Source organism: Talpa europaea (assembly GCF_964194135.1).
Source record: "Talpa europaea genome assembly, chromosome: 2".
Lineage (NCBI taxonomy): Eukaryota > Metazoa > Chordata > Mammalia > Eulipotyphla > Talpidae > Talpa > Talpa europaea.
In genome coordinates, this window is record NC_140068.1 from 74763599 (window position 1) to 74791304 (window position 27706).

General features: G+C 34.3%; 1 protein-coding gene across 2 annotated transcripts in view; it reads right to left on the reverse strand.

Annotated features, from left to right (window-relative positions):
- Positions 1-27706, reverse strand: part of PHF3 (PHD finger protein 3) — a 65385-nt gene that overhangs the window by 19351 nt on the left and 18328 nt on the right. The window contains exons 2-3 of one of the 2 annotated variants that reach the window (XM_084228868.1): positions 12614-12775; positions 4901-6686 (exon numbers count right to left, since the gene is read on the reverse strand). In XM_084228868.1, the coding sequence (XP_084084994.1) occupies positions 4901-6686; positions 12614-12775 (1948 nt within the window). The remainder of the gene's footprint in view (positions 1-4900; positions 6687-12613; positions 12776-27706) is intronic. The other variant, XM_084228869.1, reaches the window with a different exon arrangement.

Consider the following 27706-nt stretch of genomic DNA (forward strand, 5'->3'; position numbering starts at 1 on the left):
GGGAATATAAAAATAAAATTTATTATGTTAAAAAAAAAACTTACTTCCCCAGAAATCAATATTATAACATGAAAATATTAATATTCTGGTTGAATTTTTTTTTTTACTTTCCCAATTATTCCCTATAAAAGCTTTCTCTTTACTCCCTCTCATCTAAGAACCAATGAAAAATCCCAGGAATGTGAGAATGATGCTAAAAGGTTTTTCTAAAAAAGGAATGTGGAATTAATTTTAAGTAACAATGCAAGTCACAAGTGTGGAAATTTGAGGGAAAGTATCTTCTTTACATGTTTCAACCCATTGTTAGGAAGAAACAAAAGCTTAAAATAACATTTTCTCTTCAGATCATCTGTTATATTTGTAATGTTAAGGGAATTTAGTCATATTCTTTTACAATATAAAGGCTTTATGATAATTTTGATCTTGTTAATATCCCTTTTAAAAATGTATGTTCTAATAGAAAGATGTTAAAGTTACTAGTGATATGGCTAATTCTACAAGATTCTGTTATAATGCTGGAACTCTAAAAGGCAGAGTTTCAGTCCATACAGGGTCTCTTGAAAATGACCAAGTCAAATACCTCAACCCCTAATAGTAACACTTTGTGTGCCTCTGTTGTGTATTAAAATATTACTCTACATTAAAAAAATTTGACTTGAGGTTTATAATTCACCATTCTTGACCCTAACCGGTAATGACTGTGCTGGCATGCTAACTTTAATAACTATTTCCATAGTGACTCATTTGGTTGGGAGTTGGGAGTGAAGGAGGGGACCCTCATGTCTTAGGTGTAAAAAATATAGAATGTATCCCTAAGCACAAATAAGAAAAAAATTAAATAATATGGTCATTTGTTTACATAATAGGAATGGTTTCTCTGTGTTTTAGAGATTAGATGGGTCCAAGTTTTGGTGATAATGATCCTCCAGTCAACAGAAAAATACAGTTTAAAAAAATATAGGCGCTTAGAAGTTCTTCTGTTTCAAGTTGCAAAGACATAAGAATTGCTGTTTCTGAAAAGTAACTGTCTAATATGAAGGTCTTTAAAACACTGAAGGAAAGCTGTTAGTGATTTTCCTTTATTTCCACAACCAAAGCTATACTATGCTTTCCTCAAAGCCATGTCTTGAACAGCTTCAGTAAGACACCACTAAATAACCTACACCATTACCTGGAGTATGCTTTTGTACCAAATTCAAATCTAAAAATCAAACTATAAGCCACATAATAAGGAATTTCAAATGTTCATTCTAGTTAACCATGAAATAGCTTTATGACCATGAAATTAAACATACAACTATTTCACTATACTTCATTTCAAGTTCATTTTGGAAATGTCTTCTCAAACTTGAGAGGTTATGTAAAAATCCTCTACTGGCATCTACAGATGCTTAATACTCTAGATTTTATGTGAAATAATGCAGCTATATAAGAGAAATCAAGAAAAAAATGACTTGATTTCCATGCCATAGGGTATGATTTCACTTGATAAATTACCTAAAAATGTAAATATGGAACATTTTTAGGTCTAAACCTTAAAAGTACTGAGAACTTTATGAACCGTATTTTTTAAAGATAGCTTATTACTAAAGGAGAATAATTCTCTTCCCTGTTCTAATTATTCCTCCTGCTTTAAAAATGTGGGAAGAGGGAATAATGGATCACATAACAGAACTACTCTCCCATTTTCAAATTTCTGATTAATAGGCAAAATCACATAAGGACAACTACAGCCTGGAGTCAATTCTTTCATTTTAAAAAATCAATTATTGTGTGGGTGTAGCACAGAAACAATTAATTAGACTAAATCAGTATGAAAGTTATAACGGAAGAGTTCAGAGATGTTTGTATCCTGTTTTGTGTTATACACACAAAATTAAAAAAAAAATCAACTAAGCTAGACAAGGCAACTAAAAATTAATTTAAAATTCTAACCTTAATTTGTAATCTTTTTGGCTTAAACCAAAATATATTCTTAGAAAACTGTTTCTTCAAAGTAAACGAGAGGCAACATTGAGAACTCCTGTTCTTAGCAAATCCATGTCAAAAATTCACTGACAATGAATTCTCAAAAAGAGTTCTCATTTCTGGTGTTTTAAGTGATTATCTAGAATAAATTGATACACACACACACACACACACACACACATATATGTGAGTATATATCTCTCATTTCTGAGATATAAAGGATTATATTCCAAACAAAGTCACACCACAGTTTTCATCACCAACAATCTAATCTGTTGAGTAACTTAACCTACGCAGTTGAAAATCCTAAGAAAAACTAGAATCATTTTTTCTAGGGTGAAAATTTCCTTCTAAGGAAAAGGTATCTTATAACTGAGTATAAAACCATGAATCCATTCTCTGTTTTTGTATTTAAATTCATCCAATACACTAATTTTCTATAACTAGGTAAGAAAATGTAATACAAACTAAAAGCATAAATATCTTGTGAAGAGATAAATACTGGAAGTTACGATATATAAAACAAGACTTAAATTTCTTCCTTCCAAAAGACTTAAGCTTGAAAGAAGTTCACAGATCACACTCTATTTTTTTTTAAATGGATATTGAATAGACTGGTTTCTAAAGTAATGAAGACACCTTTGTTGTAAGGCTCAATCAGGTAAATAAATGGAAACAAAAACAGCATGACATAAAACTTGTTATACTGACTTTAGTGTATGTACAGAAGTCACTTATGATCAAACATTACATTTGACTATGCCATAATTAAATCTGTATTACAAAATGTAATTTCCAACTGGAAGCACATACAGGAAGCTACTAACCTCAACTGAAACAGGTATAAATGCTGAAGTCAAGCCTTTATAGAAGTAAAGCTGTTACAAGAGCTAGAAAATGTCATATTAACAAATAGCTCTCATTTGTAGCTAATGCATGAGATCAGAAAGATGAAAATTATTTTCAGAAATGCCATTCTGAAAAAATTTGTATTATTACACATGGAATAATATAGGAAAATTACATGCTGCATGACAAGTGCATTTTTTGAGTAACATCAATGTATATAAGCACAATTATCAAAGTAGTAGTAAAAGGCTAGTAAGCAGTAAAGAAAAAAACAATGTTTCTTTATTCACAAAATTAATGTGAAATGTTGGTTCCAAAATTGTCTCCAATGTTTTCAGGTCAATTACACATAGAGTGAATTCAAAATCCCTACACATCTAATAGTCTTAAAGTCATCCTCCAGACTGAGGCAAAGAAACCCTAGGTTTTAAAGAACAGATCCAAAAGTGACAGTAGGTAACGAAAGGATGAGTGGAGACTGAACATTTAATCTTCATTTTAGGAAAATAACGATACTGGTGAAGTGGTACTCATCAATAAAAAGCCTAGACAAACTCAGGGGGACCAGGTCATCAGAACAGAAGTCCATCTACAAAAAAAGCTACATCATAACATACTTAACATGGCTTTCAAGCCTAGGACAAAGTTTGTTTTTGAGACTCATTCACTTTAAGACTCCTATTCCATAAATCTGACAGGGTCAGCACCATGATCCTGACTAACAGAAAAGGGGCTGATTAACAGAGCACTTGGAAGTTCCACCTCGCCCTTTATTAGCAGGCCCACTTTGAAATATGAGCATGTTATTTTAAATAAAAAAGCATAAAGAGTATATAAGTGAGGGCAAATGTGCACTATAGTCAAACAAGTCACAATTTTTTAAAACTAAAGTATGTTGTTGCAAAGTTTAACGCTATTTTCAATGTTATAACTAACACTGAAAATATGTCACAAGTTAAATCACAAAAGAAAACCTTTGGAATACTTTTTTTTTCCCTCAGCATAGTCCCAAGATCTCCCACCAAACTCTCTAAACCCTACTCCCATATATACCAAAGTAATGTATCACAACACTTTACTAAACTGTCTCTCCCTGAAGAATTTCACTTTTATGTAACCTGATAATATTGGGGTAAAGCTACTCAAATATATATTTCATGAGTAAGAATATTACAGTGTGATACAATTCTTTTATAAAATCAGCGTTGATAGATGTTCCAACAGCAATCTCAACACTTGAACAGGGTTAATTTTATAGCTGAAACTCCACTTCATCTCTTGTTATCCTTTTCTTAAAAAGACAGCAAATAAAAAAATACACTGGAGGAAGGGAGTGGATGGGGCCAACAATGTCATGAGACTACGTAACAGTGACTTCTAAGGAAAGAATGCCAATGGGTAGTGCAAAAAAGGTTAAGGTTATTTCTTGAAAGATAAGAATTCACAGGAAATTCTACAAATCATAACATTTAAAAAAAAAAACACACGTTTTCATTCCATTCCATGTTACATACAATTCATCTGGATAATTTAACATTTTTTTTGCTATCAAATTTCATTCCAAGGTCAGATCTGATAGTTATGAAATTGTGGTATTAAGTCATAGTGAATGTGCTTCATTTTATCCACCCCCCCAAAAAGTCTTGAGAAGAAAAAAAGAATTTCAATTATAACCTTCACACTTTATTACTAGTTCCTCTCAAACCAAATAAAGAACTTACAGGACCCAGCAAGGTGAAACAATTTTCTGATTAACAGAAAGTTTTACTTTTTCGGATGCAATGACTAAATTATACTCTCTAACTGGTTACAATAGTAAAAACATTTCCATATATATCAACTGCTGGTCAAGCTATGCTTTTCAAATGTTTTAGGATGATATACTTGTAAATTCAGTGGCTCCACATCTTTCTATCATTTATCCAGGATTGATAAGGGGATTCTGTTTCTGCACAAGTCTTTGTATAGGAAATAACTTCTTTCTATAAAAATGTTCTCACAATCCCACCCTAAAAAGCAATTTCTCTTCAATGCACACATCACACATACACACATGCACACACACGCGCGCGCACACACACACCTGTTGCCATGTGGTTTTTTGCAAAACCCACACTGCTTGCTGGGAGTCCACATATATTTGCTTTCAAATGAAGAGCTATGATCTGAGCCTTCTCTTTTTACGGTAGCTATGTTGTCTGGAATGAACAATGGTGGCTCATCCAAAGAAAAACTTTTGCTGCTTCTTCTTTGGCGGGGTTGTAGGTTCTTCTCAGGTTTTTTCAGTTTCAATTTATCTTCCTCCTTAAAATGCTCTACACCTGCATGTTCAAGCTCTTCCTTCACATGACTATTGGTTTTCACTGTTGTAACTAGCTGCTGGGGCTTATGACACTGTTTCTGGTTGCAGTGTAGTAAGTGTCCAGTTTGTGCAGGATGATGAGGTTCTTTAGAGGAACCAGGGTGACCATGAGACTTATCACTCAAAGAATGAGGTAAGGGTTTGGAAGTCTGTAGTGAATTTTGATCCTGTGATGTTTTTTTCAATACAGAATGAGCTTGATTTTTCACAGATTTGACCCCAGAATTGCAACTCTGAAGTTTTGAATCTTTGTCAACATGTTTTTTTCTCACTTTGGCTGATCTATGAAAATTTTGCTGAGATTCTGGTTCATCAGCATTTCGCTTTACACTTTTGACATTAACTTTAGTTTTGTTATGCGTTAATTCATGTTTTGCTACAACAATTTTCTTCAGAGTATCTGTCATGTTTTGCTTAGAATGAATTACTGGTTTCATATGTTTGGATTTTATGTTTTTTGGCTCTAAGCAAGAAACACTACTTGACTGGCTGCTTCTGTCATCCTGAAAGTTTGCTGTGTTGTGAGTCCCCATTTTAATACTTTCAACAATATTCAATCCTTTTGGATTTTGGTCAGGGGCATCACAAATAGCATTTTCTGAAGTGTTACTTTCTGGTTCAAAAGCACTAGTATCTACCACCTCTACATTTGATTTGTTAAATTCATCTCTCTCCAACTGATTATCATTAGACTCTGTCTCTTTACAATATCCCAATGGCTCTATTTCAAGTCTCTGAAGGGAGTTCTTGGTTTGATCAGAAACATCCATGGTATTCTTCAATTCCAAATTACATTCATTTACTTCACCCACAGAACTAGACATATCTACAACGTTGTCTTCTGTCTTATTTGGATTTGTACAAGCAGCATCACCAGAGAAAGTCACAGCAGATGTAGATTCTTCAATAATTTGGTCTTCTTCATGGGACAATTTTACTATGTCCTTTGATTCTTGTTCAATTTCTTCCTTTGCCCTCACTTCTTCAACAATAGTCTCATCTCTTTTATCAGAAATAGACTCATTCTGTTCCTGTTCTTCTTTATCTGAAAACTTAAACAATGGGCTACTAACAGTTTTGATTTTACATTCCATCAGAGGTTCATTTTTCTTGTCTTCAATATTAACACAAGTCTCTGAGAGGAGTGAACAATTTAATTCATGAGATGGCACATTTGTTTCTCCCTGATTATTACACTTCGGCTTAGAATCTAATCCAGCTCCATCCTTCATGTCAAGACAAGATGACACTGAAGAATGACTTGGAGACACTGATACTTCTGGTACCAATTCAATTTGTCCAATATGTCGACTGCTTCTTCTGCTCTCTTTATGGTACTCAGGTTTCAGTGTGGTAGAAACTTCTTCTTTAATTTGACACCTTTCTGGTTGCTTCACCCCAGCTTTCGGGGCAGATACAGTCTTCCCAGATGCTTTTTTTGTGCTATTTAAAGGTGCTGCATTTGAACGCTTGGCAATAGTGCTTTGTCGCAAACTTCTTACTTGCTCTAGCACAAGGGAAAAAAATAAATAAAAATAACTTAGCTATGTTGCCATTTTGTTTTATTTCAATTCAATTTAGAATATATCAATTCCTTGTTTGAGCTATAAAACTATCTGCTCATTTCAATGAAAATGCACTGAAGTTACTTGTGATAGTGATTTTAACATATATATGTTAAATTATATGTAACATACAATATATATTAAACATATATATGTTACATTTTATATTCACCAAAGTTCTATAAATCCTGGCAGTGGGAAAATGCCTCTCTAAAATTCAGACTGATACACATTACTACAAACAAGACAGAAACATTGTCATCAAGTCTCTTTTTCATAAGGAGTAAGCTGAGAGCAAAATGAATTTCCTTTACTAATGCCCATCTTATAGAAAAGTTTCAAATATTATTTTTAAACATACAAAAGAAAACAAATTCAGGTACCAATTAAATCTGAACTAAACCACCTATCACAAACAGGATCTGTGTGAGTTTCATAGCAGAGCTTCAAAAGAACTCTAATCCCTCTAGGAATGTGTTTCACTTATTTCAACATGTTAGCAATCAAGCTATTCCTAAGAGAAAAATGACATATATACTAGAGTACTAGACACATGTCCAAAAAAGAGAAATCAGAATGAAAAAAATTTAAATCGAGAAAATGCATGTGGGAAAATGCACACAGATTCCTAATAAGGAATAGATAAATGAGTTTTTCCTCCTCCTCCTCCTATCTGGGTATGTCTCCAGGAGAAAAGAGAAACACAGAGTGAAAAGAAACTGGAAAGAATGAAAGCTAAATAAGAAATTCACTAGGTAGAAAACCCATTAGCTAAAATATAAAATAAGCTATTTCTAAGTCTATATATATTCAACACTCTGAATCTGCATGAAAATTGAACAGTACTAACTTAAAAAGTCTCCCTCCATTCAATGTAAAACTCTATCATGCAACCAATATTTAGAACATTTCCCTAAGCTATAAGATTCATAAATTATTTGGTGGATTTTAAACTGTTGATTACATGCTCAAATACATAAAATTTTTAATAACTAAAACTTTAATGGCCTATTATCAATATTTAGATATTTCTAAAGCTCTGAACACAGCTTATAATAACATACAATTCTACTTCATTCATCCACCCTGAAATAAAACAGAACTTTTAACACCCATTACCTAAAACAATTAAGACTGACAAGTGAACACCATATTCAACTGTGATGGCATTCAGATAAAATATTGTCTTCTACCAATGACTGATTTACTGAGCAATATAAAAAGCAACTTTTTCTCTCTAAATATAAACTGCCTTAATTTGAAGCCTGGCTGTACAGGACATACATTGATTATCATTATTTACTGTTACTGTGTAGACTCTTCTGTTCTTTCCCAAATTTACAAGTATATAATTTAAAAACTGATTTAAAAATATTAATTGGGGGAAAAAAATCAAGTAAATAGATGCATCTAAGGTTTACTTATCAAAATTCCACTAAAACTACATACTAAGGGGTTCTTTTTGAAAAGGTATGACTCTAAAAGTAAACAGAAGAAAACGGTGACAATTTTGGATGCCAAAGAAAAAATAGCAAGTAACTAATATAGAAGATCAAAACAAAAAAACAAAAAACAAAGCACTAAACTGACAATGTTGGCAAGACCTAACATCATTAACACTTCAAAAGGCTTAGGAATAGCTCCCATGCCATTTGGCAACATGATGGGCTTAAAACAGACATAGTATCCCTGACAGTACCTGAACAGCAACCTAAAGTCCAGGCATTAGGGAGGAGAGAGGTGCCTCTATAGTTGAGTAGGCAGCCAAGAAAACAAAAACAAAAGTAGTAAAGGGGGTACCACAGAGCAAGAGGAACCTAACAAATTATCAGGAGATTGAACTGATGATGTAGCAAAACAAACGAAAAGGCAAACACTAGAAGAAAAAGAAAGAAATAATAGTGGAGATGGAGCAACTGGGAAAAAGAGAAAGAGGAGGAAAAAGTCAGAGACCCTCCCTCAGTTCTATTACGAACTTGTATTCTCATGGTGTATTTCCCAAAGGACAAGAATGCAAGTTTGCCCACATGATGGGCAAACAGTTGCTAGTGAAACTATTAGTGAAGAAAAGAAAGCACACGATAAAGCTAATTTAGAGTTTTAGAATGATTTTCAAGAAGCTATAGAAACACACGGACAATTTAGAAAACTGCTATGAGCTGGATCAAGCCTTGGATGACACTGAGAGAAATCTGTGAGAAGTTGGAAAACTGTTCATGAAAGCTAATATCAGAGAATGGATTAAACAAACACAGGCTTGGCATTTCCTACAGTAGGTTTTTCTTTCAATAACTGAGCTGTCTAATACACCTGCAATGCTGTTAACACAAGATTATTACATTATGATAGAATTTGGAACATTAAAGGTGATAATAGCATTACTGACTGCTTTAACTGTCATTTGAATCCTAAATATAATGCATTATTAAAAGTTTAAAACACATTGTTAACATTGGAATAAAGTATCCCGGAACAAATGTCCATAAATGTGAGGCCATCCAAGAAGTTGTGGAATCCTATGAAACATAGAAATGACAAGATCAAAAAATACCTTGACATTAATGAAAATGAGGACACAAGCTATCAGAAATTACAGTATGCAACAAAAGTGTCTTGAGGGAAGAAAACTACAAGTCCACATTAAGAAACAAAAAAAATCCCATTAAACAATTTAATATAGGGCCTCCCCTGGTGGCGCAGGCGGTTGAGCGCCATGCTGTGAAACTGTCTGCAGTGCTGGTTCAATCCTGGCCAGCGAGGGTCCCACATGGCGCAGCAGACCTCTCCTGTCTCGCCCGCTGCTCCCTTCAGCAGTTTATTTCGTCAGTCTGCCTGTTCTGTTCCTCATTCTGTCTCTGGTGAATCCTTTCACCCTCCCACAAATTTGGCCTGTACCCCGGTTCTTGTATAAATAAATAAATCTTTAAAAAAATTTAATATTACACCTAAAACAACTTGAAAAAGAGCAACAAACAGGATTTAAAGTTAACAGTAAGATGGAGATAATAAAAACAATAACAGAAATCAACTTAAAAATGACCATACAAAACATCAATTAAACTAAGATTTGGTTCTTTGAGAAGATACACAAAATTGATGAGCCTCTAGCTAGGCTAAAAAAAAAGAGACCAAGATAGAGAAAACATTAATAAACAGAATTAGACGCAAAAGAGAAAAATCTACCAGATGGCACTGAAATATAAAGGACCATAAGAGAACAACTATTCAGTCATTAGGATAGAGGAAATGTTACCATTTACAGGAAAATGGAAGGAGGCTGAGGGAATTCCATGTAGTACAAGTCAGAATGACAAAGGTGAATATTGGACAAATACACAATGGATGATTCTACAAAGCAAAATACCTATAAAAACTAGCAGATACTAATAAAGTGAGATTTTCTGAAGTTAATGGGGGAAGGGAGAATGGGTCAAAGGAGTATATAGGACTATGATGGGGGAAAAAAATAGGTGGGAGACATGCCAAATGGAATCAATTCATAATACTTTTACCCATGGTTTAAAAGGAAGAATTTGATCAAAGACAAACCATATCATGTAATTAACCAAAAAAGAAAAGTTTTCAGAACTGTTACCAGTCATCCCCTGTGCTCTAGGAAAGGTCAAATCAGTTAGGAATGATATATACAAGCTGTTTTGAACACCAAATATATGCTTTTCATCTTTATACTACCATATGCTTAAATGAATTCTTTGAATGACTACATCCAATTCTGTACCAATTACTGTTCAGTATTGCTTTTTAACCTTCCTGTAATCCATTTTCTAAAAAAGTAGTCATTTTCAGATGGGGATAGAGAGGGGAAGGATTAGGAATTGGTAACCCCAGTTGACCCTAAAGTGAAGCAAGAAAGGTAGTTAAAGTTAGTATGAAGTGAATGTATGAATAAGAAGCAGTTAGATCCCTAGTTCCTCCTTCTCTGCAGCCCATCTGCTGGGCAAATAACCTTCCTGGTCTTAATATAAGAATGGGGACTTAGTTTCTATAGTTTCAGGGTTTCTATACTAAGGAACACAGAAAATAATGGCAATAAAATATACTGAAACTTGTGCAATTAAGTATATACTGAAAGCTGAGATGCCCCAGTCAGATTCCCTCAAAGGCTTCCATAATATGCCAGCAAGCCAATGAACCTAAGAAAGTGACCTAACTTCTGACATCAGGGTATACACCAAAAAATAGCACACTATAATACTCGTAGTTGACAAAAACCAGATGACATTCCATATAGTTTTAGTTTCCTATTCCTAAACATAAGCAAACCAATCAAGGATCAGACAGTTAGAAAAGTGTCCGACACAAAAGATGAAAATCAAAAAAGGGGGAAGAAGAGAAATTATAACTATGAAGGGATATTTAAATATTTTGTTCAAATACCATTAAGTATTTCATGAAAGACAACAGAAAACATTGCATCCCTAAAACAGTAACAGGACATCACAAAAAGGACAATTCCCAAAACAACAAAATGGCATTTGAAAATTAGAAATGCAAAATTTAATGGAAAAATTGGAAGAAAAAATGAGAAATTTTCAGCAAATAGAGGAAAAGATCAAAGAGACAGAATGTAGATAATTTAAAAAAAAAAATTCAAGGTCAGTTCCTGCTATTTAGCAGTTGAATTATAGGAGTCTCAGAAGCAAATTCTGAGAAAACAGAGAGGAACTGTCAATGAAACAATTCAGGAAATTTTTAGTCTCATTTTCAGACTAAAATCACCTACTGAGTACCCCGCTAGATACATTAAATACACCTCCATAAAGACACATCATCAGAAATATCAAAGCACTGGAGCCAAAAAAAAAAAAAAAAAAAAAAGAATAATCAGAATAACTTATCAAAAACACAGAATTTAATAAAAAATAGAGCATCACTTTCAAATTTCTGAAGGAAAATGATTTCCAACCTTGAATTCTATATTCAATTAGATTAAGATTTCAATATAAGAATACAGTAAGTTCGTACAAGGTTTAAAAATATCGTATTTTTTTCTTGAACTTCTGGAATACGTGTCACCAAAATGAAGTAAATAAAATAAAATAAAAAAGAGGAAATAGAAACTGCACATTGCACAGACGTCTCAGAAGAACGAAAAAGAGAGAACCCTGGCTAAGTTATGTCACAAGTCTTATAGAGCAAATACCAATCCATATATTGATAGAAGCAGATCAGAGCAGGTTCAAAAGAAATACTTCTCTCAAAAAAATGAAAATGTTATCTGATATGCATAAATATCTTTAGGAAAGATTTACAGTGACTAGGATATAATTATTGACATATACACAAAAAACTGTTCACAAATGTACAAAACTATAAGCAAATGAGCAACAAGATTATTAGACAAAATGTTACCATAGCAAATTAAATGAATCATCTCCAATAGACTATAAATTACTAGTGATCTAACAAAATTACATTTTAAAGGTTAAAAATATGTACTTTTGTGTGAGTGGGGAAAAAAGAATGCTAAATCATCATCCAGTGTGGGATATTAATAAACACCTACAGAATAATAAAAAAGTAGTAATATTTATGTTACTTAGAGACACGAAGGTAATACTAATAAACTAAATAAAACCAGCTGAAGAGTAAAAAATACTTTCTTCTGGAAAGGGAAATAGTACGGTGGCAAGTACTGGAAAGTGATAGAATAAACTCTTAAATTTTGTGACTGCATAATTTCAATAAAAATGTTTTAAATTTTACTAACAGAACAATATAATCTCAAAATTAATAATCAAAATACTCAGATTAGCAATCACCAAAAAAGTATGTTCTCCATTTATAATCTATCACATCTGTTTTTAATACCGCTGATTTTCCAGCTAGAGGTCTTTGGAAGGATTACCTTGTGCCATTAAACGAGGAGATTTTCTTGGTGATCTCACTGAATTTTCTTCTACTTTGTCCCTCAAATTCCTGTTAGGTAAAATCAGTTCTTCTTCATCAATGGTATCATTGCCACTTTCTTTAACAACTCCTTCGTCCATAATATCGTCAAGACCAACAACTAAGAAAAAAGCAAAAACAAAGAAGATATTAATTTCAAAAAATTCATCAGGGATGTTAAGTATTTAAAGGCAGTATAGAAAATATTGTGCAACAGCTTAATATAGTCCTACTAATCTGAAAATCTAGTTTTATTCCTAATATATGTGATTTTGCTACTACCAAGCTCCCAACTTCTACCTTATGAAGTAACAGGTCAGAGAAGATTAACTATCTCTCAATTTGACCTCAACTATTACTCTCACTTAGTATTCATTGTACCACCTTGTGAATATCATAGGCAACTGTATCTGGAGTGTTCAATTATTCCAATTGTAGTTAAAGTATAAAGTAGTGCAAGAATCTAATACCCTGAAAAGCTTATGATGTAGATTCATGCTAAAACCAAAAGATTTCAGTTCTAACTGAAATTGCATAGAGTTTATGCCACAGGTATGAAAATAAGCAATGTAGATTATACTTCTCAATGATAGCAAACACATACAAGCATGCATGTGCACATGTGCACGTGCGCGCGAGCACACACACACACACACACACACACACACAAAGGAAAGAAAAACCTCCCCCTCCCCCAAATGCTGGTGGAAATGGTAGATATTTTAAATATCTACATAATTAAATTACCTTCTCTGCGTCAAAAAAGAAAGACTCATTTATGAATGAAGGGTTGGGGCAGGGAAGATAGGGAAAAGGATTGGAGAACACTGTAAGAAATATTAACACTATATTGCCATTGAGTTTATTACTATATATAACAAATGTTATTTAACTAGCTGATATAGAGCAATTCTAAATGTGTAGCCTGTATACAATTTTATAAAAGAATGTGATTTAAATCAGACCTAGATTAAAATCCCTGCTAAGATACGTAAATAAAACTTGACCATATCACTCAACTTCTCTATCAGTTTCTTTATCTCTAAAATGAGAATAACAATACCACCTGTCCTACCTACCTCACAGGGTTGTTGTGAGGATCAAGTAAGATGTTGTATGAAGTATGAGAACTCACTTTGTAAACTTTAGAGCACTATACAAATGTTAGTTATTATCTTCATCCTAGGGGTTAGAAGGAACCTCAAGAAGTTATCTAGTCCTCATCTTTGTATCCAAGTAGAACTTCATTTAAAAGAGCTCAACAAGATAGTGGTCTATCCTAAAATTTAAAGAAAACAAAATTTTTTATAAATATACTTTCAAATGGTACAATCTTTTTAAAGAGCAATTTGACAAAAAGAATCATGAAACTACTTAGACACTTTGACAAATTATGAAGAATACACTTTGACAAATTGTAAAGGAATTCTCTATTATAGAGAATAGATTATGAAAAAAATGCTGGCTAAAAACAGTGTGATTCTCAGTAACAAATGAGATGTGTGTGTACATTCAGATACATAAAAAAGTCAGCAAGAAATAAATGAAAATTATAATTATTCTATGAAAGATTAGACTGGTTTCCTGTTTTCCAAATTTCCTGCTCTAATATTATATTGCTCTCTATAAAAAGAGTTCATGCTTTTAGTCACTATGCTATGTACTAATAGCTTACAAGAGTATTTTTTTTAAGAAAATTCATTGTGTTCATTTAAAATACAATGAGGGAAGAAACAAGTGGGGGTATTTAGTTTTAAGAGCTTATTCTACCTTGATAGAATACTTATGTTGCCATAGTCACACATTCTCAATAAATTTTTAAAATAAGATTAAGAGTTCTACCATGTTCATTCTAAAAAGCAAAATTTAAGACTATTTTCACCTCAATTTTATATAAAAGCATATGTAAAACAAATATATGCATTACAAATGTGCACAGATAGGAAAAGTGGCACCAGGGTGTTTCCACTTACCACTAGTGTAAGGTGGATATGAGGTGCAGATGTATTTCTAATCATTAGTATATTTTCTCTGTTTCCTAACTTTTATAATGAGCATGTATTATTGTGTGTTGTAAGTACAAGAGAAAGAGACAATTCAAAAATGTAAACTAGTCCAGGAGAAAAGTTATTAATGTCTAATTAATACTGTTAGGAGGGTGTTAAAAGGTATGTAATGAATTTTCAGATTATATTGCAAAGCAGAATCAACAGAATTTAGCACACCAAATCCAAAAGAACTACTAGGCCTTCCTTATCTTACTCCATTTCTTACCAGCATCTGACCATTGGCTCCTCACCCCTCCTTGCCATTAAGCTTCTGGACATCATACCCTACTATCTATGTCACTTTTCAACATCTTCTGACAGCAGTTTTCTCTTGTTGTAGGTATCTACACATTAGAGGACTTACGGAGTCAGTCCTCCCAACTCTCCTCTTTTTTTTTTTTTAAGATTTATTTATTTGTTCATACAAGAGCTGGGGTACAGGCCAGAGATGAGGCGGGGGTGAGACGAGAGGATTCACCAGAGACAGAGTGGGGAACAGAACAGGCAGACTGACCGAAGTACACTGCTGAGGGGAGCAGCAGGCAAGACAGGAGAGGTCTGCTGTGCCATGTGGGTTGCTCCCTGGCCAAGGCTCCTGCTGCGGATAGCTTCATAGTGCAGTGCTTAACCCCTTGCGCCACCAGGGAGGCCCCCATCTCTCCTCTTAACCAACAGTCATTCCTCCTTAAGTTAACTTATGCAGTCTATTCAATATTTGGAAAACTCCCCAAAATTATTTTCTCTACCTCCAAGTTCTTATTTAACCTCCGGAAAAGTGAAATTTGAAATCTTCACTAGGGTGTCCATCAGGCATCTCAAGTTTAATATATTGAAAACATACATTCATTCCACCCATTCCTCCACCTCTCAATAGAACTCTTCCTAGGGTATTCCAGTAACAGATTAACTCCAGAACCATTCTTAACTCCTCTCTCCTCATATCCCACATCCACACAATCTTTTATGTTCTGCTAGCTCTATATAAAAATTTTATCAGTAATCTAACCATTTACACCTTCACAGCAGATATTCTATTCCAAATCGCCATCATCTCTCATTAAAATGTACTATTGGGAAGGAAAAAAACAAAACCAACTATATTGTAATAGTCTCCTAAAGTCCCAGGTTCCTCTACTGCCGAGCCCTACATACACACACACACACACACACACACACACACACAACTTCTCCACTCAATCATCACTGTGATCCTTCTATAATAAGTAAAGTCATATCACCATTCTTTAGTTTAAGACTATCCAAACCCTTAACACATTTAGATTTACGTCTAAAATCTGAGCCAGGGCCCACAAGGTCCTAAGAGGATCTTCCCTAGCCATTGTTCTCTAACTCACCGCCTACCACTCTGACTCATTTTGCTCCTGTCACACAGGGCTTTTCTGAACATTGTAAAGTATAAGGCCATCTCTGGCCTTGCTATTCCCTCTGCCTGGAGTGCTTTCCCCCAAAATATCCATATGCTCACTCTCTCCATTCAGTTTTCATCAAACATTAGCTTCTCAGAGAAATCTTCCCTAACAATCTTATCCAAAACAGCATATACTCCCATCACTTACCATACTTTATCCTTTAAAACATGTTTCACTACCCAGTATCTGTTTAACTTTCTTCTCCACCCGAGTGTAAACCTTATAAATCAGGGACTGTGTCTCTGATTTGTTGTTTGAACCCAAGAATCCAAGAATAACTGGTATATAGTAGGTACTCCAGAAATATTTGCTGAATAAAAATCTAGGGAAAAGAGAATTGGGAAAATTCAAACCTTGATGAGTAAGAAAAATGTTTCCACTTACCAAGAAAAGTTGGAAAGAACTGAGGAAGTAAGATAATAAATTCACTTTGATATATTGATGGCATGAAGAAAAAAGAGCAGGCAGAGTAATACAATATCACAAAGGAAGGGTAAGAAGATTTCCAAGCAAGTAGGAATGGGATAGTTAACTGCTATAGGGAGAACACAGGAAGAAAAATCCACTAACAGGAGAGGATTAGATGACAAGAGGTTAAAAAATGATTAGGTGAAGAATGACAGCTGTGACATATAAAAAGGTGCCAAGTTAAAGGAACAAATCATGGTTTGTTATGACAAAAAAGGAGAGATGAGAAGGGAAGATGATTAAGATAGGGAGAATCACCTTTACAAAGAAGGAAATGGGGGAATGGAAAGACACAGAATGCAAAAGAGGTAAGTGGATGCGGGGGAGACGAAAATACCTGGGCATATTTGTGCTGGAAAAAACCTGAAATGCTGCACTGAGGTTCCATCCACTCCCCTCCCCCTTAGAAAATTATATATTCCATCAGAAATTATATATTCCTTCTCCCTTTTTTCCTTAACTCTTCCAGAACAAATCAACTATTTAAAAAGCACTTGATGGGGCCTCCTCTGGTGGCGCAGTGGTTGAGCGCTGGGTTGCGAGGCTGCCCGCAGCCTCTGCAGCGCCAGTTCAATCCCCCGACCACCAGCCAGAGTCCCACAAAAAAAAAAAAAAAAAAAGCACTTGATGGGTGAAAGTTGTCAAGAGGTACAAACTTCCGATTACAAAATTAGTTAAGTCCTGGTGGTATAATGTACAGCATTATAACCAGTTAATAACGCTGTTTTGCATGTCTGAAAGATGCTAACAAAGTAGATCTTAAAAATCACAAGAAAACAACCTTGTAACTACATATGGTGTCACATAACAGACTTATTGGGGAAATCATTCACAATACAGCAGGTCCTTTTCTTCAACACCATTTTGTTATTAACACTCATGAGGGAAAAAACTATCCTGGCCCAATGTCTTATTCAAGGATCTGCTTTCATCATATGTCATTTCATTTAAAGTCACAGTTTCAAAGAACTTATCAACAATGTTAAGTGAGCATTTGCTATACATTCAAATATTAAATCATTACTCTGCACATCTGAAGCCAATATTGCGCATCAATTCTATCTCAATTTTTAATAAAGGCCTGATTCTCATTCATTCACCTGATTAAAGTAATTCACAGTGCAGAATGACTGGCAAGACCCTCCCAAGCAGGCAGTTATGTCTTAAAGAGTTAATTCAGCACTTCCCTGGTGGCGTAAGGGGTTAAGCACCACACTATGAAGCAATCCGAAGCCTATTCAGCACAAGTTCGATCCCCAGCTGGGCAGGGAGATACCCACGTGGCGCAGCAGACCTCTTTCCTGACTCACCCATTGCTCCCCTCAGTAGTGTACTTTGGTCAGTCTGCCGTTTCTCCTTCCCATTCTGTCTCTGGTGAATCCTCTCACCCCCCGCATCTCTGGCCTGTGCCCCAGCTCTTGTATGCGTAAATAAATAAATCTTAAAAAAAAAAAGTAGTTAATTCAACTGCTTCTGGTAAGAAAATGAAAAGAAGCAGAAGAATTGGAGTTCTTTTCAGAACACAGCTGAGTCTACTCCTACATAGATCCACAACTCCCACTCCCACGGCCACAAAGCAAACTAAGATTCAGTATTTGATATCTTACTTTAAAAAAAGTGGCCAGTGAGTTACCAAAATAATGCAATGGTGTGAATTCTTTAGGAAGCAAGTACACAACCATGCCATACATAACATGCTTTTTCTTCTCGCCCATGTTCCAGAGTTTGTCGTCACTGTCATTTTGGTATTTTAGCATAAAATATAGAAACATATTCAGAAATCTCCTTGAGTCTGAGTACCAATCACATTAAAATTCCTTCCATTCCCATCACCAATCAGCTTTAACCTCCTAAATCTAAATCCTTCTGATATTAATATTACTTTACCCCAGACAAATTCCAATCTATCTTTCTGAGAAAAGGAGGTTTAATTCCAATCTATCTTTCTGAGAAAAGGAGGTTTAACAGAGAGTAAAACCAAATCATGTGGAATTAAATTTACTGAAGTTCTCCACACTAGGATGTTTAAAACACTTTAATACCATACAAAAGGAAAAGCACAAGTGTATTACAAAAGGAGAATCACAAATTTAGTATAGAACTCTTCCCTTTTGACATGCCTTAATTCATGATGGACAGTAAGGCATGATTGACATGCCTTAATTCACCCACTCCAAGAACAGTTATTTCCTCTATTATAAAAGTTGGCATTAAGTGTTAGATTTAAGATAAAACTAAACAGCATGCTATCTTTGCAGTGTCACAACAAGAATCTATTTTATAGGAATTGTGTTTTCAAACAGAATAAGAAAATATATGGTTACATCCTCCTAACAGAGCCTCTATATCTTTCTCATTTAATATTACCAAAGACTACCTAGCCTCCACTTGCCTACCTTTATGTGAGATTTTTCTACAACATGGATGATTCATACATTCACCCCCCAAAAAGGTTATAAAAGATATATAACATTAAGTTGTACATTATATACAAATTACCCATTTTGGGATGAATTTATCATTTCAGACATTAGCATATTCCTACTTTGGAAAGTTATTACATGTACTTATTTTTCTCTTTGAGTCCTTCTTTACAATAAATTTAATGTTTACTGAATCAAAAAGACAAACACATTTAACTTTACTATTCTATATATATCTCATCATATGACCTTCAACTAAGATTATAAGGGATTTAAAAAGCTAAGACTCACTGGCATTGTTTCAGATTTAGAAAAAAATTAGTACTAAAAAATCTGAATATTTCATATAGTGTAAACTACCTTTTAAAATGAGCTTTCCTCACTCATAAGAATCTACTCAAAGAACACAAAAACACTAATTAGAAAGGAAACCCGCAAGCCTATGTTTAGTGCAGCACTATTTACAATAGCTAAGATATGGAAATAACCCAAATGCCCCAAAACAGAGGAATAGATCAAGATGATGTGGTATATATACACAATAAAATACTACTCAGCAATCAAAAAAAGATAAACCATGCCATTTGTAGCGATATGGATGGAGATGGAAGGGATCATGCTAAGCGATATAAATCAGAAGGAAAATTCACTTACACATGGAATATGGGAAAAACTGAACAAAGGGTCAGGAAAAAGACAAAACTTGAAGCTGACCCCAGATCTGAGGCATACAGCAGGGGAACAGGAGGGAGAGGAGTCAAAACAGAGGAGGGAAGAACACAAGGGGCTGTGGTGATGGATCACGGGTGCTATGATGGTAGGAGAACTAGGGGGACACTACACCAGTGGGGAGAAATCAAAACACTGCCCAAAATTAATACCAATGTAAGAAAATAAATAATATTAGTAAATGACTACATTTAGCTTTCCCTACACCTTCCTACTCAGGTCTTAATGTGTCTTTCAATAATTTATATAAATTCTTTATGGATCATCTGTGTTGTCTATTTGGTCTATTTTTATTTATGTTAGTATTACTTGGTATCAATTTCACCTAATTTTTCTTCAGTATGCTATCTTCAGTTAATCCAACAATATTATCTATTCTTTATGCTCTAACACACTTATTTTAATACATTCTAACACCTTAAATTTAAATGAATACAAATACTTCAACTTTTGCCAAACTCAATCAACTTCATACTTTGAGGATAACTTTATAGCATATTTCATGGAAAAGGGCTTTTCCAATAAAACCAGTCTAAAAGACATTGGGTTAAATGAAGCTAAAACAATTAGTTCACTGCATATCTTCCAAGGCTTTAATATAATGCTAAAGAGCATTATATGAGTTAAAGAACTGCAAATGGTTTAGTATAACTGTCTCCCAAGTCTTATATTCTCATACATATATACATATCAAAATAAAAATAATGGTTATTTCAGAGATATTTCCCATTATAATTTTATTCATATTGCCCAGTCCATCTCATATTAAAAATGTTTGGTTTAAAAAAATTCCCCAAAATTGTGATTATACATGTGAATACCTAGAAACAGAAGGTTGGAAAGACACACTTTTTATTCTTAAATTGCTTTCTTTTTATCCAAGTTATACATGAAGTGATTTTAAAGAGTTGTCTTATTTCCAAATGTTTGCAGAAAAACATTAATCTTAGCACCACTTCCCCTCCACTTCCCACAGTGAAATTCAATCACTTCACTGGAAAAATGTAGGTATTACCATCCTTCACTGAATGATTGTGACAAAAAATGAATTCATTAAATTTAGCTTCTACTCACTTAATACAGTTTCCAACACTATGCTTGATGTGCAAAACAGTAAGATCGTCCATCGGTAGCCAACTCACTCTGGGAAGTGTACAGTGACCAAGTAAACACTGCTGATAAAAACTTGGGTGTTGGGGAGCAATTGAGTCGCTTAAGGATACTTCTTGGTTGTTCAAATTTTTCATTTCATTCCTTAGGTTCTTCAATCATTGTCTCACACTGAGTTCATTTACACAGTCTACCAAAAACTGTGAATATAATTACATAAACCACAACCAAAGGGGATACCAGAACTAGTTATGAATAGTGGATTACTTTGGCCTGACAAAAACACTGACTAGTCACCACTTAAATTATTGCATACCTTTCATTTACTATTGCTCTACATGGAATGTAATTCACTTACCCAGATATTCAAAAAGCTGCACTCTATATCTGTAAGATTGCTGTTATTCTTAATATGTCACCTCCAGAGAGGTATACCCTGACAATCCAACTCAAAAAAGCCAGGGACTCCACCACCAAACAACCAAGATATTTTCTATCACCTTACACATACTTATAAGTATCTGAAGACAGGGGCTTTGTCTCAAACACCACTGTATCCTCAAATACTAGAAACAGTTTAGCACATTTTGGGTGTGTATTAAATATTTGTAAAATGAACATTTAACATTTTCATATTATGTTAAAGCAAGTCATTATACCTCACAACCGTGGACCTATGCTGTAAGGTGCTAATGCCTGGAATGCTATTTAATGAGAGTGTTACCATAAAACAGGAAATCAGTTGGGAAAATGCAACTCAACCCTAACAACATAGGTCTTACCATTATATATTGAGTGTCACATTTCAAAGAATTAGATCCCAACTAGGTACTTTGTTCTGTAACATGTTAACTTTTATTCAATCATAAAACAAAACAAAAACAAACAAAAAAACAAAGACAAATAAGGCCAAGCCAAAAGTTCTCAAAGGATTATGTATTTTCTAGTAGATAAGACTTAAAACAATTTCTACTCTATCACAGTAAAGCAAAAGATTTTTAATGGTTATTAATTCAACATTAAATAGAATACAAACTCCATTAGGTAGGAATTTGTCTTTTTGGTTTCAGATATATCACCAAAGCCTAGAACAGCAGTTGGTACATGAAGTTCAGTGTTAAGCACAACTCAAATGAAAAATGATGAATATATACAAAGAATTCATGGTCCCAGGATTGTTTTTATTCCCTTTTCCTTTTCTTCCCCTCCCTTCCGCCCATTAACATCAGTCTTCACAGTGTTTATTAATATCCACTAGTTTTTGAAACTATTTTACTTTAGGAAATTGTATGTTACATAAATGCCCAGTATTTGTTTTTATTGTTCTGACCTGCTTTATTACACATAATTCCCTCAAACTCCATTTTGCTTAAAATGGTACACTTCAGCTTTCCTTATGGTTGAACAGTATTCCATTGCCTGGATATAGCACATCTTCTTGATCCAATTATCTACTGATGGACATGGCATTTAGGCTATTTCCATGTCCTACCTATTGAAATAATGCTGCTATGAGCATTGCAGAACACAAAGATTTTTGTATTGATGGTTTCATATTCTTTGGACACCAAAGAGTAGGATTGCTGGGTGATGTGATATTTCCATTTTCAGTTTTTCAAGGTAAAAACTGAACCTTTTCAAGGTAAAACAGCTTTCCATAATGGCTGCACCAGTTTACATTCCCTCCAACAGTATAATAATCCTCTTTCTCTGCATCCTCTCCAGAATTTTATGTCTTAAGTTTTTAATATGTGCCACACTCACACATGAGACAAGTATTCTCACTGTGGTTTTAACCTTTAGCTCTCTTGTGGGGGTTCCCAAGTTTTTAGCTCAAGAAAGCAGAATTAAACTAGACTTAAATTAAGAAGTTACCCTTAGCGGGCCTCCCCGGTGGCGCAGTGGTTGAGCACTGGGTTGCGAACCTGCCCGCAGCCTCTGCGGCGCCAGTTCGATCCCCGGCTGCTCCCCAGCCAACGGAGGAGGGTCCCACATGGCGCGCAGACCTCTCCTGCCACCCGCTGCTCCCCTCAGCAGTGTACTTTGGTCCTTCTACCTGCTTTGCTCCCCGCTCTGGCTCTGGTGAATTCTCTCACCCTCCCGCGCTTCTGACTGTACCCAGTGCATGTATAAACAAAACAAACAAATAAATAAACATGCCTCTATAAAAAAAAAATAAATAAAATAAAAAAAAATTAAAAAAAAGAAGTTACCCTTAGCAAGTAAAAGAAATAGAATAAAATACCTCTAATTACATCACAATATTGAATGACTCCTTAAAGAACACAGAATAAGAATAATAGTTTAGAAAGCACTATTAGAAGGAAGAAAAAAATGAACAACCGAAAGTGTTAATTAGAAAGATACAATTAGCATTTTTCAGACTATATGCATAAAAGCCAAAGCCTCTTTAGGAGTTCAACTGATAAAAGTCTCTAAAGGACTTAAGAGTATCTTTTCTACCAAAATGGCATGAAAATAGAAGTCAATCACAGGAAAAAAAAAAAGCAAAAGAAAAAGCTCAAATATGTGAAGACTAAATATCATGCTGTTGAATTACTGGATACATGAGAAAATCAGAGTAGAAATCAAAAAATATGTACAAATAAATTACAAAATAAGACACAAACTATCAGAACCTACTGGGTGCAACAAAATCTGTGCTAAGAGTATAAAGTATACAGGAATAAAAGCCCACATCAAGAAACTAAAAAGAGAGGCCAGATTGTATACCCTGAGGCTCTAGAAAACAGGAACAAATGAAATCAAAAGTCACCTCTGGAGGAAGAATATAAAAACAAGGGTGGAAAAATAAAACTGAAATTAAAAAGACAGCAAGCACAAAAGATCAATGAAACTAAGGGCTGGTTCTTCGAAAAAATGAACAAAATAGACAAACTTTTAGCAAGGCTCACCAGGAAAAAATAAAGAGAAAACTCTAATAAATAGAATAAAAAATGAAAAAGGACAACTTACAACAGATAACTCAGGAACAGAGGATAAGAGACTAGTGTAAATATCTTTAAAACAAGAAGCAGGATAATCTAGAATGGACAAAATTCTTAGCATCATAAGCCTTCAAAGTACAAAGCTATAAAATCAATATACAAAAATCTGTTCTATTCCTGCATGTAAATAACTAGAAGAGAAAGAAATCAAGGAGGAAATGCAATTACAAGCACATCAAAAGATTTGAATACTTAACAAAGGAGGTGAAACACCAGTATGATGAAAATGACAAGGCATAACTAAAAGTAACAGAAAATTAAAAGAAATGGAAAGATACTCATTGTCTACAGGTTGGAAGAATTAACACTGTCAAAAGGGCCATCTTCTCCAAAGCAATATACAGACTCAATGCAGTTGCAGCAAAGTTTTAAAGGCCTCCTTCAAGGAAACAGAGGAAACATTACTGAAATTTATGTGGAGCCACAAAAAACCACAAATAACAAAAATAATTCTGACAAAAATGTAGAATAATGGAGGTATCACACTCCCAGAATTCAAATTACACAAATCCAGTTTTTAGATCACTATAGTATTGAAATAAAAACAGCGGAATAAAACTGAGAGCCCAGAAATAAACCCGCACTTGTATGGTCAGTTAAAATGAACCAAGAATATGAAGGGAGTCGCCTCAAAAATAGTACTAGGAAAAGTGGAGAGTCTCATACCATACACAAAAATTAACTCAAGACCTGAAGCCCTGAAATAAATAGGAAAAAAAAAACATAGATAAAACATTCCACAACACTGGCCTCAGTAATGTCTTTGAGGACTTGACTAACAGCAAGAGAATCAATAGCAAATATTAAAAAATGGGACTACCTGAAACTAAATAGCTTCAGCCCAGCAAACTAAACTGGGAGGGCCAGGGTGGGGGGGGGGTAATAGGAGGGAGGAGGTTGTTGTTGGGGGGGGAGAAAGACACCCTCTTGAGCAGAAGAAAATAGCTGCATACCATAAATTCAACAAGGGTTTAAGATCCAAAATCTATGAAGAACTCATAAAATCCCACAAAAAGAAAATAATCCAATGAAAATATGGTTGGAAAAGCTAGACAGACACTTTTCCAAAGAAGACATGAAGATGGTCAACAGGTACAAGAAAAAATGCTAATTATCCTGTCATCAGGGGAATACAAAGCAAAAACATAATAAGGTAGCATCTCACACATGTGAGAATAGTCCATAAGAAAAAGAGCAGAAACAACAAGAATTTAGTGAGGATGTGGTGGAAATGGAACCCTTGCACACTTTTGGTAGAAATGCCCAGCCCCTATGGAAAACAGTATGGTATGAGGCTTCCCAAAGTTTTGAAAATAGATCTGCCTTACAATCCAGCAATCTCACTCCTAGGTATTTATCTAAAAGATGCAAAAACAATAATATGAAAGGGGGTGTGTGTGTACTCCTATGTTCACTGCAGCACCCAATTATGGAAACGATTATGGAAACGACCATAATTACAATACCCAATTATACCCAATTATGGAAATACCCAATTATGGAAACGACCTAAGTCCCCAAGAACAGAGAAATGGGTTAAGACGATGTGGTATATATATACACAATGGAATATTACTTAGCTATTAAAAAAGATGAAATTTTGACATTTGCAACAACGTGGATAGAAATGGAGCAGATTATGCTAAACAAAGTTAGTCAGAAGGAGAAAGACAAACACAGAAATACAAAAACTAAACCAAGACAAACCCTCAAGTCTGACTGTAGAACAGGGGCTACCAGAAGAGGAGGGAGAAGGAAAGATAACTCTAGGTGCTTTTGTGGCAGACATGGTATTGTAATATACATCTGAAGAGGTTTGAGGCTGTATCTCCAAGTTATATACAATGCCACAAATTATATACAACACTATTACCTAAATAAAATAACAGTTTAAAAAGAGAAAAACATTCAATGGAATATTATCATTTAACCATGAGAAAAAAAAATCCTGCCATTTGGAATGGCATGGATAGTCCCTGAAGGCATTATCCTAAATGAAATATGACAGATTAAGACAAAATACTGAATGGTACTATTTGCATGTGGAATCTTAAAAAAAAAAAAAAAAAAAAAGGTCAAACTTACAGGAACAGAATAGAAATGGTTGGCAGGGGTGGGACAGGGCAACCAGGGAAAGGCTAAGGTTAGCAAAAGTGTCCAAACTTTCATCTAGAAAAATATGGTCTCAGAATCTAATGTAAAAGGTGACTAAAGTTGATACCACTGTACTGTGCAATTGAAATTTGCTTAGAGAATATAATTCTAATTTCTCACCAAAAAAATGAGATAAATATACAATGTTATGGACATATTAACTAACAGAAATGGATGGAATCCTTACATAATTCCAATGAAGAAATGAACACAAAGTGAATTTTAAATCTTAGAATTTTATGTCAATTATACCTCAATAATGTGAAATTTTTTCAAAGACAAGGAAAAAAGGGTCAACTCAGGAATAAATTTAGAACACATGTATTATAAGAACCTCGAAGACACAAGGAGAGAATTCTAATAAATATAAAAAATCTGTTAAGTAAACATAAATGTAGCTAGGTAAGGGTTTTAATGAGCAAGAAATGAATATATATATAGCTTTGAAACAACTATATATACAGTAAAATATATCATCCCTTTTCATAACAGATTTAGAAGCCATCAATATCTGTTATCGTCAATAATTCTGTCTAAGGGCCTCCCTGGTGGCGCAAGGGGTTAAGCACCGCACTATGAAGCAATCCACAGCCTCCGCAGCAAGAGTTTGATCCCTGATGGCCAAGGGGATCTTTTGATATGAAGCAGCAGACCTCTCCTGACTCTCCCACTGCTCCCCTCAGCAGTGTACTTTGGTCAATCTGCCTGTTCTGTTCCCCATTTGTCTCTGGTGAATCCTCTCACTCATCTCTGGCCTCTCACTCATCTCATACCCCAGCTCTTGTATGCATAAATAAATAAATCTTTAAATACAGTTCTTGGAGAAAAACAACTTTAAAGAGGTTTATTTTGGTCCATGTGCTACACACACACACACACACACACACACACCCTTTATTCATAAATGTGCACTTACACACACACACACCCCCTTTATTCATAAATGCGCACTTCCCCTTACTTTAGCTCATTTATTTTTAGTAATCTGTTTTCTGACCTTTCAAGTAGATGGACAGACCACACTATTAACTCATATTTGAGAAAGAGCAACTAAAAGATGTCAAAACATTATACAATAAAAGGACAGAAAGTGTGATACTATGCCTCTGAATCACATTAAGTGTTATAAACCAGTATATTACCTCAATAAACAACAAAGGGAAAATGAGTCATTAAAAAACATTGTTTCCAAGTGTATTTGTCTCATGTTCAACTAATGTAGGGACCAAAAACCTTGATAAAATAGAATCTAAGAATATCACTGAAAATGAATGATACAAAATTTATTCCCTAAAATAATTCAGTCAATAGTTAAAAGCTGTATTTCGTTCACCATCCTATTTTTTTAAAGAGGCGCCATCAAAAATATCTTAGAAAATAACCCATTCAAAACGGTTAAAATAAAAATGGTTTTAAAACTATCTTTATCTTGGGGAATTTAGGTGGAATAATTATTTTCCAACTAAAATATTACATAAATTTTTTAATATCGCTTTCTCCATTAGTCAAGATAATTTATTTGACAATTCGTCTCTCCTATGACCAGTGTGTGTCAAACTTGATTTAAAACATTTCTATCAATGTTAATCCTTGGGGAAAAATCACCTACCAAACTGACTTCTTTTTTACATTTTGATTTCCTGATGAAGCTGTTTATCAGGAAATTTTTCATGATGAAATTG